Genomic DNA, 18,866 nt, shown 5'->3' with positions numbered 1-18,866 from the left:
TGTCTGACCGTACTCGTCCTTGTACCACTACTTTTTTCATTCGTATTACTGCAATACTTTTTGGTTTTTCAATTTTCAAGTCACTTTTTCGTAAGTTTAATTAAGAATGTGTTCACAACCAAATTTAATAATAATTCGCTCTCTTTTTGTAACGGAAATATTGACTAAGAAAAATCTAATAACTGTATTTTATCATCGAAAAAAACTAGCATGTTTGTTAAACGATTTTTACCTTTAATGGACTTCGATATCCTGTTTATTTTCTTTCAATAGATAGGTTTGCCAAACTTTTTTGTCCAATATTTTTTACTACTATTGAACTATCTTCAACCTTTGATCTCCGATTTTAGTCCAATAACTTGATTAATGTTTCGTGTAGCTTTCTTTATTTTGTTTTATTTTTTTTATAAATTTAGAACACTAAATTGATGATAAATTTATCAATACTTGAATAGTTTTCACTCAAGACTACAAATTAGAAAATAACTTAATGAACAGTTTTTGATTCAGTTATAAATGTTCATCGGAGCAACACAGATATGAACAAACGATAATTTTTCAACACTAGCTCAACTAAATATTTTTTATAGCTACAAAATAGTAATTGGAGTTATTTAGTTCAAAACTACAGATATGAAAAATGGTCGAAATTAATTTATACTTGATTCTATAAATCCTTTTAAATTTTTAATAGTTTAATCAATTTTAAATTAGTAAAAAATGTTCACTTCATTGATAGTTATTGACAAGAAAAAAATCTAAAAACTAGTATGAATGCTAAAATAAAGCTAATACTAATTAGAAAAGTCGAGATTTAGTAGCTACATATAACTGATATCATTTTTGACGAGAAAATTAGTAGACTTTTCATTTCAGCTCGAATCGCGAACGGGATTGTCGACGGAGGTAAACAACCGTTAATCCTGCTGCCGAACGTAAACTGTACACACATTACTTTGAAAAAGCTGCTCTGTTGTTCGGCTATATTATTCTTTTATAACGCAATCAATCTATATAAAAATTATTTCACAAATGCACATGTGTATGTGATTATGAAAATGCGCAAAGAAAATAACCCTAAAAACAGCTTTCAAAAATTAAATTATTAGATCTCGTAAATAACGTTTAATGTTACTTCTTTTTCTTTGTGCACATTTGAATGTAAATAAAATAGTCGAACATTGATATTTTTTAGATATCAGCATTAGATTTTGATTAAGAATTTAAATATATTTGCAGTACGATTGGAATCGCAGCACACGCAACGTAGCTCTTATGGCATTATTTTTAATAAAGCTTTATCTTCTTTCAATGGTGTATTAAAATAACTGAAATATACATAAGCTTGATTATTTCATTAATGTCTAATACTTTCTTTGCTAAAAAAATTTCGAAAAATTGTTTGCACTGGTGTCAAACTTTTTTTTTTGAAAAACATTTTCATATGAAGTAATTGTAAACAATTTAAGTAACAATCTATTACAAAAGAAAATATTCCTTGCTACTTAAAAGTATATTTCGGTTGACAGAAATCGGGGAAAAATGATGTATACAATAATACAAATGTTAAATTCTCTTTAACAGCATAATTGGAAATTTTTTCATTAACTGCATTTTGCGATTCATTGACTTCTAGCCTAAGTCATTAAAAGTAATTCATATCACATTTGTCCGCAGCTCGTTAACACATGGTAACTTATGAGCTATCAGTGATGTGATAATAGCATTTTATACTTATTTTGTTATGTTTGCAAAGCAAAAATAGAAATAAAATTAAAAATTGTGGTGTCATGAGTCACTTAATTTTTACAAAATTTCTTCAAGTTTACTTATGAATACAATTACAATATATTTTATGCACTTTAAATGGAAAAACATAAATGTCTATAATACATAATATACGAAAAAATGAGGTACCGAACAAAAATTTAAATTGCATATAAATTTGCTGCTTGTAAACTTGCTTTTAAAATATCAAGCGCCGTTACTCTCTTTATCACCTAGAATAGTATTCAATTTATATTTTTATAGAAATGAGTAAAAGTTCTTATGCACTAGAATTCGGATAAAAGTCATCGATCTACAATCGATTGCTACAATTTTATTCTACACTTACTATATAAATTTTTTTACAATTAAGGCCTACGTTCAATACACATAATTTTACTCTTCTTGTAGTATACTTAAACTTTTTTTTTATATTTTGATATTCAATAATACGCATTAAGGCTACAAGGCTACAAGTGCGATAGAATTCTAGTGCATTTGGTCTCCAGCATTATCGTTGGGAACCTTCTCAAATAAACATTTAAGATATTAATAAAAAAATTGAAATTCAGGGGTCTCTGATACGGTGCAGGGGGCGATTTTACATTAGAGTCATTTGTTTTAGCAGCCGCTTAGCTCTACTAGTACACAGTCAAGTTTAGCATCAACTGTAATATAAACTCTCAAAAATATATTTGGGCTGAGTAAACTACTTTAAATTTATGTAGCAAGCTTCGTTGCGCTTAATCAATATCAATGAAATAATGTATTATATTTTAGTTGAAAATAGCTGCGTGGTCTCATATAGATCTCACGTGCTAAAAAAATCTCAAAAAGGTACTATGATCGCTTATTGCCGTTTTTTAATTTCCGTACCTATGTAATATATAATAAATATATAAGTGAATACACGTATGCGTACACACATGATAAAAAAATATTGATCCAACCAATATTGCTTGTGTACAAATAAAAGCGCTATGTTCGCTATGTAAAAATTTTTTCACGGCATCGAAGAAAAACTTGTTTTTTAACACTGCGTGCGCGAAACACGGGCTTTCTAACCTTGAAGCGTCAGAAAACCCTAGTTTCTCGCAAGCAGAGTTAAAAAATATCGTTTGCAACTAGTCCGCGAGGAAGTTGACTCACCCAGGAGTCTTTGCACCCTCGCTACGCTCGGGTGAAAACAACTCCTGGGTGAGTCAACTGCTTCGCGCACTTGTTACAAAATATACTATTTTGCTATTGGCTTATTAAATTTATAAATTACTATATCATACATTCAAACAAGACACCTTAACTGAAAGCATTTTTTTTCTTTTTCTTTCATTTTTTTCTCCCTAGGTCACAATATGTCAGGGGTTGATGGCAATAGCACAGAAGGCGAATCTCAATGTGGCAGAGGTCCAGCACAAACTGGATCTGGTTGCTACAAAAATTACGAGCACTACGGTCCATCATCGAAGAATCGGAGAGATTCCTCATGCTTTCCAAATCTTCAAAATGATCTGTCTAATACGCCGGACAGTCCGAATCGTAGACTTCTCGATTTCGCCCAAAACATATCGAATAACCAGGCGGATCATTATTATCAAGATCAGCTGCCCGCCCAACAATTTAATCAAGCTCTTACCTCGCCAAATGTAAGTGTTTAATTTAATTGTATTAAAATTAAAATATCGCTAAAATAGTTTACTATCAGAACCGAAATCAAACAATTCACTATTTGCATCATATATCTATGAAATTTTTAAAAAATATAGTTTTGAAATCTATGTTTTTTATCACTAGTGTGTAACGGTAATAGGATACACGTGTGCTGTAGGAGTGGTTTTACGTGAAAGTTTTATGTGTACTAAATGAAATTTCGACTGTTCAAATTTTGCACATGAGAGCATGGTTTTATCGAAAAATAAGTTAAAAAGTAAATCCCTTTTTTTTAGGTATCATAGTTTAACTAAATTAGTATTTGAACTTTTTTATCGAGTAAATTTATTACATTAAAGGGAATAATTTTTCAATTCAATATTTTCATTTTAGACATTCATATACATTCTTAGAAATAATATACATTCCCATTTGTATCATTTCATATTCTTCATATTTTCTTACAAACTAATCGATCTGCTTAATCAGTAACTTCATCAATATACCATTAACCATAAATAAATAAAAAATACTCATTAATATTTAAAATATCACCTGCATTATCCGTTCAAATTACCTTACTTTAATGTGTAAAATATATACTAAATAAATCTGCAGTAGCTTGACCCGATAAAAAAGTAACAACGGTAAAGAAAGACAATGTTGGATAATAATAGTATATTTTGTAAAAAGTGCGCGAAGCAGTTGAATCAGCCAGGAGTTGTTAGGAGGTGCAAAGACTCCTGGTTGAGTCAACTTCTTCGCGGACTAGTTGGAAACGATATTTTTTAACTCTGCTTGCGAGAAACTAGGGTTTTCTGACGCGTTAAGGTTAGAAAACCCGTGTTTCGTGCATGCAGTGTTAAAAAAAATATTATACAATTTTTGTCGCAAAAAATTTTTGAGTACTGCTGTTTGCTGTTTGATCGGGATAAGTAAGCGGCAAAAAAATATGTTATGGTAAGGTTTTTGCATTGAAGTAAAGTAAAGAAATATTTATATTAAATGATGAATATTAAAATCCGTTGCGTTATAACTAAAAGTAATTACTACAATATTTTATTTATAATAAACTTAATTCAAAAACATCAAAGTTTCAACTTCACATTAATTATAAAAATTACAATTATGATAATTAAAAAGTTATAGTGCGTTTCTCAACTAGCTTTGGCAGCTAAAAAATAAGCTTCCAAATATTTAATCCTTTCATTTATTATAAATTTGAATCCTTAAAAGTTTTTAACGTGTTTTCGGTATTTTTAACAAATTATGCACATACAAAGCACATAAAAATACACTTTTCAGAGGAGAAATAGCAGAAAACCTCAAGTTGGCATTCTAAAAAATTCTCAAAAAGTGAAAAACTAAGAAGAGTATTATTCAATTCAAATAAATCACGGGCAACATGAGCATTGCAAGTCATGATTATAATTTAAAGCCAACTATGATGAGCATGTCGATTGATCTAAAAGTGAATTTGCACGACGTACAGGAACAACTTTTTCTTTAAAATTGATATATTCGAGAGAAATAATTGTCGCTGGTAATGTGAAGATAATCAATGTTATTTTCGTAAGAAATCTTACAAAGCTATGATTTAAGGTACGTCATTGAATTTTCAAGTATGTTCAATAATGATTAGTTAATCAATTTGAATACTTCATAAATACGTATTTTATTAAAAAATCATCGCTTCAAATAATATTGGTGGAATCTTGCAGCGTCATAATTGGCAGTATTTAGCGTAAAATTGCGTAAACATAGAACGATGTTATGCGAGTAGCAAAATAAATGACAAATTTTTTTGCTGTATGCAGCGAGCACAGTGAAATAATTCATGCAAGTTCAAAAAGATTTTTTCAATACAGAAAGTTTTTGCTTCAATATGCTCTGCACTTTTTATCTTTTATAGCTGTAGACCAAACGCTAAAATCATGAATGGCAATATTTTATAGATTCATACGTAAAATCAATCGAAGTGTCTATTCAGGGTAAAAGTAGTACACGGAATTCCAGAGATTTTTGAGTTTCGTATACGAAAAGTAAATATTTTTGTAAGAATTTTCCCTTGAATAGCCAAACTCAAAATTAATATGCATAATACAGGGGTCCCTCGTTATAAGGGGTGGTTACGTTCCAAAAAAAGTCCCGCGTACAGCGAAACCCACGTATAACGAGGGGAAAAGCGGATGGTTACGTTAATAGTGTTCTATATATTAAATATATTAATATAAAAATTTACTCCTTCTCTGAGTAAATCTAGAATTTTCAATTTTTCAGCTAAATTGATAATTTTTCTTGTTTTTACTGGAGTTTTGGAAATTTTCCGAGTTTTTGGCGTCATACAAGGTTATGAAAAAAAATGTTCGACGTTCGTTCTGGAACCGCGTATAACGAGGGATGCCTGTATTTCAAAATGTTCAATCAATATAAAAGCACAAATAATACTTTTATAAATATTATTAAAATAGCACATGAAAGTTAAAATGACTGTGATGCAACATTTTAAAAAGCACTTGGGAGCAAGCAACATTTTTCACGTTTAGAAGAGAATTCCTACATGAAGTATCGTTTTTCACGTACACGTAGTTGGAGTCTAGGGCTTTTAATACACTGTAATGGCTTTGCAAAAAAATTTATACAAACATTTAAAATTGAAGTTTAGAAAAAATATGTAAGCATGAAACAAAATTGAGTAAAATGAAAGAAATATTTCAAGAAATAATCAATAGGTCGCTTATGAGATACTGTATTTAAAATATTGAATAGTAATGTTATGAAAATATTAAAAATGAATTAAAATGTTTATGTAGAATATCGAACTTTATTTTTGCTAATGGTTAACTCGTTTATCGTTTATTTAAATAAAATTCTATACATTAGTCATAAGCGGCCATAAATCGAAACTATTGAAATTTAGTTTTGAACTCTTACCTTGCAGGGACAGAAATCCATTCTTGATGAAGATCTATAAGGAATAATTTTGGAGTCAATAAAAGCTTAAAAACAAGAAGCTAATGGAATATAGTGGAAAAATTTTTGATCGTTAATAATAATATGAACATATTATAAAAGAATAATTGTAAAGCTATAAACGAGTAAAAATTAAAAATACATAATGTGAAAAACGTATCTTTTTATGAGTGCAAAAATAATTTTTCATTTATTTGAAAAAAGTATTGTTTAGAAAAAATTGTGTTATAGTATCGGTAACTGACAAAATAATATTCTTAAATTAAAATCAATACTTTTATACATTTCATTATGAACTTATGAACAAAAATTGTGCTATAAAAGAATAGCACTGCAAGCTATTTTATTCAACAATAGTTATTATTATAAAATTGATGATGATTGTGAAATATTGATATACGTTACTAATTAGAGTGATATTTATAAACCATTTATAATTATTAATTCCTACGCTACATTCCATTGATTAGATAGAAGTGGATTTCGTTATACTCTTTATGAATAATATATTAAGTTTTAATATACTGAACAATAAAAAAAGTAAAATAAATTTAGCACCATATTTAAATTTATTGAAGTGTCTGATACAGTTTGATGTAATTCAATATTATTTTGTAAACCAAAATAAATTTAAACTTTACACTCACGTATATTGATGCTAGTAATGGTGACATAAAAAAGTATATCGAGAAAAAATGTATTGCACCTCAAGAGTGAGACATCTACAGTATTCAGAGTAAATATATTCACTTAAAAAAAATTCATGCTATGAATAAGTAAGCTTGCCTTAAAAAAAACAACGATGTTTTTTGAAATAATATTTTTCTGACGATTATTAGTACCATACATCTGAAAAATAGAAACTGTTGAATATGATAATAACCATATAACATTATAATGTAAAAGGAATTGAATTCAATAAAAAGTTTGTGGAATTGAGAAAAAAATATAAACTAAAGCAGAAGCCTTAAATAATTGCTTAAAAATTATCTTAAATTTAATAAATGAAAATATGATGTTATTTTTAAATCAGTGAAAGTATGAAAGATGAAAAGGTGTAAAATTAATGTACTTCACAGTAAAAAAATAAAGCTAATATTCGAGTCGAATATGTTTTTGTGATTATAAACATTATCACAACTCCTGATAGATCCAAGATGATTTTTATAATAAACATTGTTTTTAAGCAATATACTTTTTACTTTGTGAAAAGCTTGTAGCCGCAATGCAGTTGTCTGAGGAAAATTGAACGATTCAAATTCAGTTTTTCATTCTGTTATACTCGTTTCAAAGTATTTGATTCTCGATCTGAAATATATTTTTCATAAAATACAAGTCCTTTTCATTATATTTTTTAGTTATGTATATCTTACATAATTCTGCGAAAATTACTATTGTAACTGTCTAGAATAAACCAATGCTCATTTTTAAGGTTTAAGTGTAGATAATATATATTTTAATAAACACATTTCAGCAAGGAAGCATAAAAGTTTTCTGTCGTGGGGGCCGGAGAAAAATATCTTTATATTTTAGAGGTCACAGAAATAATTGTTCCGTTTTCCCTCAATGGATTAGGATTTTTTATATTGTACCAATGAGGTTTAAAATGACTTTTTTCAAGTCTATTTATTATTATCACATGAAAGAGTATTTTATGTTTCTAGATTACTTATTGAATACCTTTTATGTATACGAAATATCATTAAATTTTGAAAAAAAATTTTAAACCTTACAATTCACATTCATAATTTTTGAAATTGTGAAAATCCTATTTTTTATACATTTTAATCGCGACGTATAATACCCTAACCCGAGGAAAAAATACACTATTGAAGATCCCAGGATGAAAATTTTCTGGTCCAGTGCCATCATTTTTATCTATATTATGATTATTGATGACTTTAAGATATTAAATATCACCATAGTAACTAGAGAAACGCACTTGACTTTATTTATATGAAATTTGAAGACGATTAATTTCTCAAATTTTTGCAGGGGTATCATAATTATTTCATGAACATAGCTTAACTAATCAATTTCATCATCATTCATATTATGGCAGTTAGCTTACATTATTGATTTTTGACATCGCAAAGGGTGAAAAACTAATTAATTGTGAGCTAGCTTCATGCTTAAAATAATATAATAGCATTTTTTTATTGATTTGAATCATGTTGCATGTTGGTAAAACTAAAGCGTGTGTAAATTAAAATGCAAAAAACCATGAACGTTTTTATCATTCATACTATGTGGTCGTGCACTAACCGATAAATAACGTGAAAACATAATGTTATAACATTTGTAGGAAGAGGACAAAAAATCTAGAAGAAAAGAGAAGGAAAGTGACAAAGTCGCAAAAACCGATGAATTTCCTAGTGAATTCGAGTGTTGCTTTTGTACTACAAAGGTATTTACGTATAATCATACTCACAAATATTCAGATGATTCATATCAGTACTTTTGCATTACAAAATTAGTAAAAACAAACTTTGATGTCTTATTTTTGAAAATAATTTCAATATGTACTGATATTCCTTATCCCTATTTTATGATGAATGAAGCTTATTAATTATTGTTCTGAGCTCTACAAATATCTTTGTTTATCTCAGAATGATCATTGGTAAATTTTTTAATCAAATAATTTAGTGCATTCATCAACAAATATTACTTTTTAATGTGTATTTAATGTTTTTTTTTCAATTTGAATAATCATCAAAGGGTATTATAAATAATCATTATTTAAGTTTTTCGTTCGATTTATTTTAATCATAATTTTTATTTATAGTCGCATTCTCAATATGCTTACGAAGTCTTGCAGTGATACGTACCATACAGCTTTATTTATTATGTGATTTATTTTTTGTTTTGTTTGTTGCCTCGCAATCCTCATCAAATTATTTACATGGTAATTATATTCCTTGTATATTCATTCATTATTAAGACACGTCATTTAAATTTCTATTATCCATAAATCATTATAGCTTTGGTCAATGTAAAATTCTAAAGTAACTCAATATAATGAACTTACAGTGGTCATTACATTTCATAAGAAAAATTCATAGAAATTTTACAAAATAAAGCTAGGCACACAATTATTTTAAATCTTTTACTTAATTTAATAAACAAAGAGTATTATTATAATAAATAGATATATTTTTTGATCAAAAATTTTTTAAGCTAAATCTTTGTTATATTTTATTTCGCTTAATTATTAGTGTTGCAAAATTCTTTCATGCTTTTGTTTTAAACACCTTCAATATCAAGTGAAAAATTAAATTTTTTAGGAATATAAGGAGCACCGAGACGCCGAAGATATTATGCCTTTAGGAACCAGCGATTTTAAGCACACGATATGCGGCAAAGATTTGAATAAATCTTATCGAGAAAGTAGTTTTGATCAAGCATCGTTGCTGACAGAGCTGCACCAATTTCAACAACTTCATCAACTTGAACAATTGCAAAGACAGATACAGCAGCAAATGCAAATTCAGCAGCAGCAAATACAACAGCAGCAACATTTACAGCAACAGCAACAGCTATTACAACTGCAACAACACCAGCATCAGCATCGTCAAGGGCAGCATCAACTGCAGCAGCAACAGCAACAACAACAGCAGCAGCAACAGTTATTGTTACAGCAGCAGCTGCATCAACAACAACAACAGCAACAACAACAGCCTTTGATGATAATGGCGTCACAGCAAACTATGAATATTACAGATTCTTCAAATCTTCACAAGAATTACAATGAGCGAGGGAGCGTAGATAGCTCCGATACATATGCCAGCTGTCAAACACACCCTTTTTACTCCGAGGTAAGTGCACTATGTCAAGAAGTAAGAGTAGCTTAATCAAAGATGTTAGGTCCAATTGTAAATGAACTGACGCTATCAGTGACATCGACTTTCATTTAAGAACATCTATTCGTCTAATTCAGTAGTAAAAATAGTTATTATTTTACGTTGTTTCGGTAAACCGTAAATGGTGTTACACTCTAATAGAACCTTTCTTTAAATTTTAAATTTCCGGAAATATTCATTAATCATAGGATTTCGTTGCTTTAAATATGACGGGTTCCTTAATAATATTAGGTCAATGCGTGGTGATAAATGTATGTCTTTGTGTGCATATTGAATAGATTCTATACTTATATCGATATAAACTTATATATGAACTCATGAATCAACACGTGTAGTTGCAGATTTTAGGCAATATATTCGAGTATTTTGTGACTTCAGCTGAGTTACATTCTTGATTATTTAGTGCTCTTGAATAATAATAGATAGTCATGATGAACAACGGAAAAGTCAATAAATTCATAAAGTTAGCTATAAATCATAATTTTGGGCATCATATCGATTGAATTGTTACTGTAAACAGCTGTTAGATAAATTTTAGTTTAATGGACAAAAATTTCCATATTTCAGAGCGATTTGACGGCGGAGATGGACAGCAATTTGTACATCAATCCATTGGAAGGTAGTACAGACAAGAGTCAAGTAAAAAAGTCAGCATCGGGCGAGATAATTCACGTTGCCCTAAATGTATCACCAAGCGCAGAGTCGCTTAAGGAAATTAACTCACCCACCAAAGCAAGTGGCAAAATAAACGTGAACGAAGCTATACCTAAGCACAGGAAATCCCGTATTCAACAGGTGAGAAAAAGAAAAATAAGTGATAACACCTCTCGCACGTCAAGAAAACCGTTTAAGACTTAATCAGCACGATATAAAAAAGCGGATAAAAGGGAAGGAAATTCAAGGGATGAATAAATGAAATAAATAAAGAGAACAAAAAAGAAAAGCTCCATAAAGAATAATAAGCGGGAATACATTAACATAAAGTGATTTAATTAATTCGGAGATTCTTAAGAAAAATTTCAATAAAATTAAGGGCGTTGTCGAGATAAAATAAAACTTAAAAACAAGTTAGTTTACGGTGGTTAACGAATTTTCTTTGAGACATTTTATTTGATTGTTTGGAAATTTTTAGAATTTTATCAAAAATTTTAATTTACAACCAAGTTTTACAGGTTCAAAAATTTGAAATGGTGGATAGTAACTCGTAAGTCAGATCATCCCGAAAAAAATATTTTTATGATTTTTCAAGTTTTAAACATATTAATCCTTCAAACGCATTATTTCTTTGTATGCACATGAGAAAATGTTAACCTCACTTGTGATATATTGGCATTAAAGTACAATAAGTACAATAATTACTGTTACAAAAAGTCAATTTAAGAACATTTAATGAATTAACTGTAAATATTTTTAAAATTTAAGCTAACAAATAAGTTGAATGAATGACCTTAACAAAAAATTCATGTAATTTATACTTGATTTATGAAAAATATTTTATTATATTTCAAGACCCAATCCATGTCATTTTACGGTTTATTTATGTAAATAATGTATTACAACATTCTATCCCTCATTATTTTGATGGTTTTAATGTGATAATAGTTTTATTTTGGATTAAATAATATATTTGTTTTGTATTATTCTTGTTGTTGTGAAATGGCTTTACCATTTAAAATGAATTAAAATCTGCCTATTAAATAAATTTAATTTGATGAGCTTTAATTAATAACAATGATTATTCAAATCAAACCATAGAAAAATGGGTATTTTTAATCTATTTTTAAGAGAAAATCAATGTTGAAACCATGGATTAAAGTGATAATTCTGGATAAACTATAATTTTGAAACAATTGATTTAAATTTCAGAGCTTTCAAAGATCACGAGGAGCGCAACTCATAACCAGTGGTACAGACTCTAGTGGATCTTCGACGATTCGTGAGGACCCACCGAGCTTAAAAGAGGATAACAATAATCAGCAGCAGCAACTGTTGCAGCATCAATACGACAGCTTATTGAGCTTTGGCGCTGGCGTCGGAAGCAGCAGTAGTGGAAGTGGCGGTGGTCTGCGAGGTGGCCGCGCGTCCACACCATTTGGTCCTGTTAATAGTCTTGCCTCTGCGACAAGAATCATAAACCATCATCTATTTGGATCTATTGCAAGTTCCAAACATCACTCTGGTAATTAAACGTCATATTTTCTCACTGCACATGCACGCACATCTTAAATGACATTGCAATTTAAATCAAATTTATATGATGTACTTTTGAAGTCATTTAATTTTAAAATTTATGAAGATATGATTATATCAAGCTCCATTTAGTGAGGCTGACAGTTTTTCAATTCAGTTAGTATTACGTACAATGTGTCTTTATCAATGCACACTCAAGAGTTTGTCAAGCAAGCAATTGTAAATATGTATATCATGATGTTCTGTTATTTTAAGTAATTATAATCTCACTTCGGATATGCACTATGTTGTTTAACGAAAAGCGTAAATAAATTGTGAAAAACTATATCTGGTCAATGTGACTGACTTCAGTCGAAAAATTGTATCACTGTAATGTAAAATTTTGTTATAAATTGTATATTTGTTGCATACTTTTAACCACTAGTCAACGTTATTTACATGAATAAGTAAGAAATGAATAGATTAGTTTAATTATGCTGCAAATAATTTTAAAAAGTCGATTTATTTTTTATGAACTTGAAGTGTTATATAAAAAAAGATGATAAAAAAAGAGAAAAAAAATCAATCATGATTGTTAAAGTGATTTAATTTAAGTATACGAGGAGAATAAAGTTCTGCCTTTTTAGCAGAGAAAATAAATATAATTTATGATTTTCAAAATTGCACCTTAAAATTACTTTTTATACTGCATAGACTTTATGTAAAATATTTTAATTCATAATGTCTAAAAATGAACGGTGAGTGATGTAAATTATTTTTTAACAGTTGAAACTAATTCATTTGAAGAGTGATTCTTATTAACAACTTTATAATTTCAAAATATTCAATTGAATAAGTCTGTTTTTGAGAGTTATGTGGCTCACTTCAAAATTAAATCTAAAAGATTTTCATGTGATTTTTACATATACCAACTAATGTCGCATCAGCTTGCAATTTGAGTCATACCTATTTAACCATTAAATGCTTTAAGGTAGTTTCTTCAAAAAAATGACTATCGATAAAGGGTCTTAAAATTTTAATCGCATATTATTGACAGTGCTTTTCATATGTGTGATAAATTTCAGGAACTTTAACCAAACCATTTCCGAAATGGAACCATTTCCAACTTTTTGACCTAAAACCCACTTTTAAAGGTTTTTAACGTCATTTTAAATAAAAAAGTACTCTTGCAAATTTTCTCTAAAATCTATTTTTCACGAGCTATAAACGATTCAAATTTAAAAAATTTCAAGCAATGAATCTTTGCAATTTTTTATCTCAATAAGTATGAGCTCTACCAAAAGTTTAAAAAGAACAAAAGAGTCTTAGAATTTGTCAAGCAAAGAGTATGAATTTTTCCAGATTTTTTTTAGACATATGCCCGAATTTGTAGGTCAGGTTCTGAGGGAACTAACTACCTTAAACCCATTAATGCCCAGAATGACAAAATTTTGCTTCGCTTGAAGATAATCAAAATTGACGTAATTTTGTTAGAAAAAGTGGTTTGAAAAATCTTCGAAAATTTCCTAAGTTATTTCTACACCCATTATCGCCCTCTCATCCTATTTAAATCTGAATTTTTTCACAATAACACTTCGAAAAAATTCCCATAGTCAATGTTTTGCACAAATTTTTAAGCTTTTTTGTGTTTAAAGAACCATAACTGTTCAACTACACATTAAATCTTAAATCTGAGCCCGGATTATGAAAAGACATTAAATTTTACGTCAAATTATATATGTGCAAAGTCTTTTCAAGGCCTAGAATATGAAAGAAATTGTCCAGCGAAGAAAAATTTCGTCACTTTGGGCGTTAATGGGTTAAACACTCAGTAACTATCTGTAAATAGGAAAGCCATTGAAAAGTATGAAAGAATTATTTGGCGATGATTGGTAATCATCACAAAATAATGTAAACGTCAACACTTATCTTAAATTTTCAATTTCAAACGAATTCTCTGTATTATCGTTAAACATTGTTCTATATTCACAAAGACACCGTGAAGTTTTCATTTAACCGCACTGCAATATTTTGTTTGTTACAGCAACTTCGTTTAATCGAAACTATAATTGAGGTTAATAAAAAGTCTCATTTCGTAGCATTACTTGCTCAAATCCAGTGCAAAAAGTTCTATTTCTATTATATATTAATAAATCATGGCATAATGCACCATTTCGCTTTCAAGCAACACGCTTTCACGTTGTATAAAGTCTTGAAAAATTAATATGATTTATTACAGTTGAAATGTAACTGAAAAATAAATTAAATTTTTGTAAAACTTTGGATTTGGGAGAGATATTTAATTATAGTTTTTATCGAATCATGTAAAAGAACTCTTGTCTTTTAAGAAATATTATTCTTTATAAAGCTAAATTAAAAGATGTGCTTTTTGAACCATTAGTAGTTTCGTAAGTAAAAAAAAGATTTAACTCGGAACAAAATTAACTGGCAAACAGCACAAATGAAAATTGTTTCATTAAATTAGACGAATTCGATTTCAAATTGATTAACTGTGCATTTGTGCATGCTTAAAACTTTTTCAGGGCGATCCATGGTGAGTAAACTATCTTTGTCAGCCGACTCTATTGATAGCGAAGCAGCGCCTTTTATTGAAAGGCAACAACGAGGAATATCCAAATCAATTCTCAAAAAATCGGAAAGTAATTACTATAATGCCAATGTTGGAAGTGCTGACTCAGATACGCAAAAGCTCATTGATAACTCGACGACATCGCATCCAAAGATTGTTTGCGACAACCACACTAGACTAGCTTTAATGGGCAATATGTATACGAACGTCTATGGTAATATTCGAACATAAAAAGAAAATCGAGCATTTAGTTAATAGCGAGCTTGTAGAAATGTACTATACTCATAATTATAGATAGATTAAGCTACTGTATTGCTTAAACGCTTTTACTTACATTGCGGAGTGAATAAAATTTATCTTCACAATTATACAGCTACTAATCATTTCGTGGTGTATTGAAAGCAGTTACAAAGCATGTAGTATAATTGAAAAATTATACATTTTGATAAATTACCACGTTTTGATTTATCTTCACAGCGAAAACGTTATAAATAGGAATATAAAAATTAGTAGGTTCATAATAATTTTCACTTTACCACAATCGTCGTAGAAAAAAATGTCGTTTTCACAATTTACTTCAAGATTGAATGATGTTGCATAAACAAACATTTACTTACCAAGCATTCAAGTAGTAGAAGTTATAGATAAAAATTTAAAAATAATGAAATTTAGAACATTTCACTATCATGAACATCAAGTGTGCAATGTTTGAGAGTATATTATATACAAATTTCACGCAGGAATCTTCTAGAAAGATTTTTATACAATTATTAAAACTATTATTCAATAAGATTTTCATTTGGCTATAAAATATTGCTTTAAAAGTTTGCTTTTTAAACAAAAAATTTAAGAAGTTGTATAACATTGCTTTATTTTCAGAAGAAAAACAAGCTCGAGACGAGACAACACAAGAAAACAAAAACAAACGAGCTTTCGAAGAGTTGCGAGCTTCAAAGCAAAAACCACGTTTCAAAGACCCACTGGATGGTCAACGGGAGAATCAGTCGATACTTCTGAGCTCTCTCAGGCCGCAACGGCCTTCCAAAAAGTTTAGCATACAGATGGATAAGCGGAGTGTTCAACAACCATTGTCGCAAACATCAACATCATCAACAACAACTGTATCACAACAATCTATAACCGGCATGAGTGGAAGGCCGACAACAAGCTCAAGTGCTCAATCTAGTCTTTCCCAGGAATATAGACCTCCTCCTACATGTTAATTGATTTTGTCAAGATTGATGTAAAGTTGTTGCGAGTTGTAGCGATAGAGTATAAATTCTAATTGTAGAAAAGAGCAATGAATTATAATAAAAATATGTACTTGTATATAAATATAAATATATATGAAAAATATGTACATGTATTAATAAAAAATTATGTGGTGCTGGAGGAATGAATATGCAATTATACATGCATTACCTCCCACCACCGCCCGGCAGTGCCTGACTCCGTAGGGAGGACCGAGTTTAATGTTCGTATGCCCTCGCTGCATTCTTCCTCCTCTTCCTACGTGCATTTACTTGAATTTTGAATGCATATGATGATTATTTTAAGAACTCCTTTATCTGCTTCTTTGTGGATAATCAAGTGGAACGAGATGTCGCTAAAATATGTATTTCATTATGTCATCACGTGCGCGCGTGTTTATAATGAATTTAATTTTTTACACTTACATGCACATTTTTCTAACTTTATAAAAGTGCGATTGCGTATTCCATGTAAGCACAATACTTGAGCTTTTTTCATTAAAGTGCACAAATTGCATATATTCATTAAAAATTTGTAGTTGAATCACCTTTTAATATGTAACGCAATATTATTAAGGGATTGCTTTGTCCTCCTTTCGAGTCTTGACTAAATGCTAACTATATACTTCCACAAAAAAATGAAGTAAGATGATAAAGAACGGACTTGAATATTCAAGAAATGTAAAATAGAGCTACAAAAATGTTAGTGAAAAAGAACGTGTATTAATTTGTAAATGTCAAAACATAAATATGTACAATAGATTACAGTGTATAATTTTAAAGAGAAGTGGTTTATGAACGTAACGGTAAATGTACCATGTGTTATGTAAAAAAGAAATATAAAGATGTATCAAATATATTAATGATAAAGGTTGTCACTAGTAAAAAGAGTTCACACGTATGACAAAAGTCATTTAATTAGAGGTATCTAATAGCATATCTTTAAAAAAAAAAGTTTGTAGCATAAAATTTGATTTGATAGGCCCTTGCGATGAATTGCCGTACACGTAAGCTAATATAAAACTTTCTTGTATATCACCTAAATGTGAAAAATACCATAGCTTGGAAACATTAAAAACCAGCTATGTATTTTGTCGAAACCAAATAGTTCAACAAAAAGCGTCTATATCAAAAATTTGGTCCTTACGATCATTAAAATCAGGCTTCCAAATGTGTAAAATTATCTGCTCCAAATTATTTATTGTACGAATGCATAACATTAATCCAGAGTATGCTCCAAAAATAAAATTACAATACAAGTTGTTATAAAATAGTACAAATATTTCACCATTATTTGAAATTATGAGCTAGATTTCACATTACAGGCCGGGAAAAAATCCTGTTTAAATTCTAACGTAATAATTGGTGAAGAACATAAAATAATTAACGTATTGAAGAAACTGTATTGAATAATTTAATATTTTAAAGTTATGGTTGAAATTAAAAGTTTATATTTACTTACAAACAATAAAAGTTCTCGTTTCTCATAGTCCAGTCATAGTTTAAAAATAATTGTTAAACTTTGAAAAAACCCACGTGTTTTAAAGTGCGTTCCGAATATGTGACAATTGTATCTTAAATTATTACTGTAAAAGTGAAAATTATTGCTTACATTTTTTTAATAATAAAACATCATTTATTATGTTTTTATTTAATTTTTTTATAAATTTAAAATTAAAACATCGTGAAAATCTTGATTTGTAAACTAATGAAAGCGAGTCCTCGAAAAATGATTACTTAATATTTAATAATAAAAATTACCTGGACATTGTGAAAGATTCATTAAAAATAATTGAAGTATAAGAAATAAAACTTTGAACGCAAATATTGGACAACGATGAGTAAAATTATGTTTTGAAGCCTGATCTAATATGGCTGTGCTAATGATTTAAAAATTATAAGTAAATATGCTGTCAAATATTGTAGACAAGATTAATAAATTTTTACTGTTTGAAAAAGAGCATTTCAAATTAATAATTTATAGATCATGTTTCAATTTTTGACAGCCTTAGGTATGTAAACAAATAAATAAATAAATAAAAAATTATAGAAATCTATTGTAATATAATTTTAATAATTAAAATTAAAACGAAATAACAATAAATTAGTAGTTAATTAATATAAAAGATTACAAATTACACATAAAGCTCTATCACCAAAAAAAATCGTTATTATATAAATAAAAATTTCAAAATGATTAAATAAATATATATTGCTCTGTATTTGCCTCTATAAATTTTCTCGGTGTCTTAAAAACAAGATAATAAAAGAGCGTAAATAATTCTTTAACTTTTGAGTTTGTACGCCTTACAAAAAGTGTGCCCACTCATATCCTTGAATAAAATAGATTAAAACGAGATTAAAAATATTTGAATATTATATATTTAATGCATTGTTTTTTATACAGACCTATGTAATGATAGCGATCATACTATAAGAGTTGTTTTCAATAATTAAAAAAATTGACAAACTTTGATATATTTATGAATGTTTATTTTAAGATTATTTTTGAAAATCAGCATTACTTCGTTAAAAACTAATATAGAACAAATATAGTTGTATTGCAATAAAATTTTTTTGTTCGTAATTCGTGTAGTTTCTATTTTTAAT

General features: G+C 28.7%; 1 protein-coding gene across 7 annotated transcripts in view; it reads left to right on the top strand.

Moving 5' to 3' along the window:
* The window catches only part of LOC106652328 (potassium voltage-gated channel protein Shab), a 52,406-nt gene extending 34,144 nt beyond the window's left edge, over nt 1-18,262 (top strand). For 2 of the 7 annotated variants that reach the window (XM_023459240.1, XM_023459241.1), the window contains exons 5-12: nt 877-906; nt 3,112-3,410; nt 8,693-8,794; nt 9,672-10,202; nt 10,815-11,042; nt 12,114-12,426; nt 14,960-15,220; nt 15,886-18,262. In XM_023459240.1, coding sequence (XP_023315008.1) covers nt 877-906; nt 3,112-3,410; nt 8,693-8,794; nt 9,672-10,202; nt 10,815-11,042; nt 12,114-12,426; nt 14,960-15,220; nt 15,886-16,229 — 2,108 coding nt within the window. In that variant the 3' untranslated portion in view covers nt 16,230-18,262. Of the gene's footprint in view, nt 1-876; nt 907-3,111; nt 3,411-8,692; nt 8,795-9,671; nt 10,203-10,814; nt 11,043-11,419; nt 11,452-12,113; nt 12,427-14,959; nt 15,221-15,885 lie in introns of those variants that run through there. The other 5 variants (XM_023459242.1, XM_014371227.2, XM_023459243.1 and 2 more) reach the window with 5 other exon arrangements.
* The last annotated feature ends 604 nt before the right edge of the window (nt 18,263-18,866 follow it).

Source organism: Trichogramma pretiosum, unplaced genomic scaffold, assembly GCF_000599845.2.
Source record: "Trichogramma pretiosum strain Unisexual culture from Peru unplaced genomic scaffold, Tpre_2.0 scaffold31, whole genome shotgun sequence".
Taxonomy (NCBI): domain Eukaryota; kingdom Metazoa; phylum Arthropoda; class Insecta; order Hymenoptera; family Trichogrammatidae; genus Trichogramma; species Trichogramma pretiosum.
The sequence above is the reverse complement of the archived record's forward strand: the minus strand, read 5'-3'. Positions and strand labels throughout refer to the sequence as shown.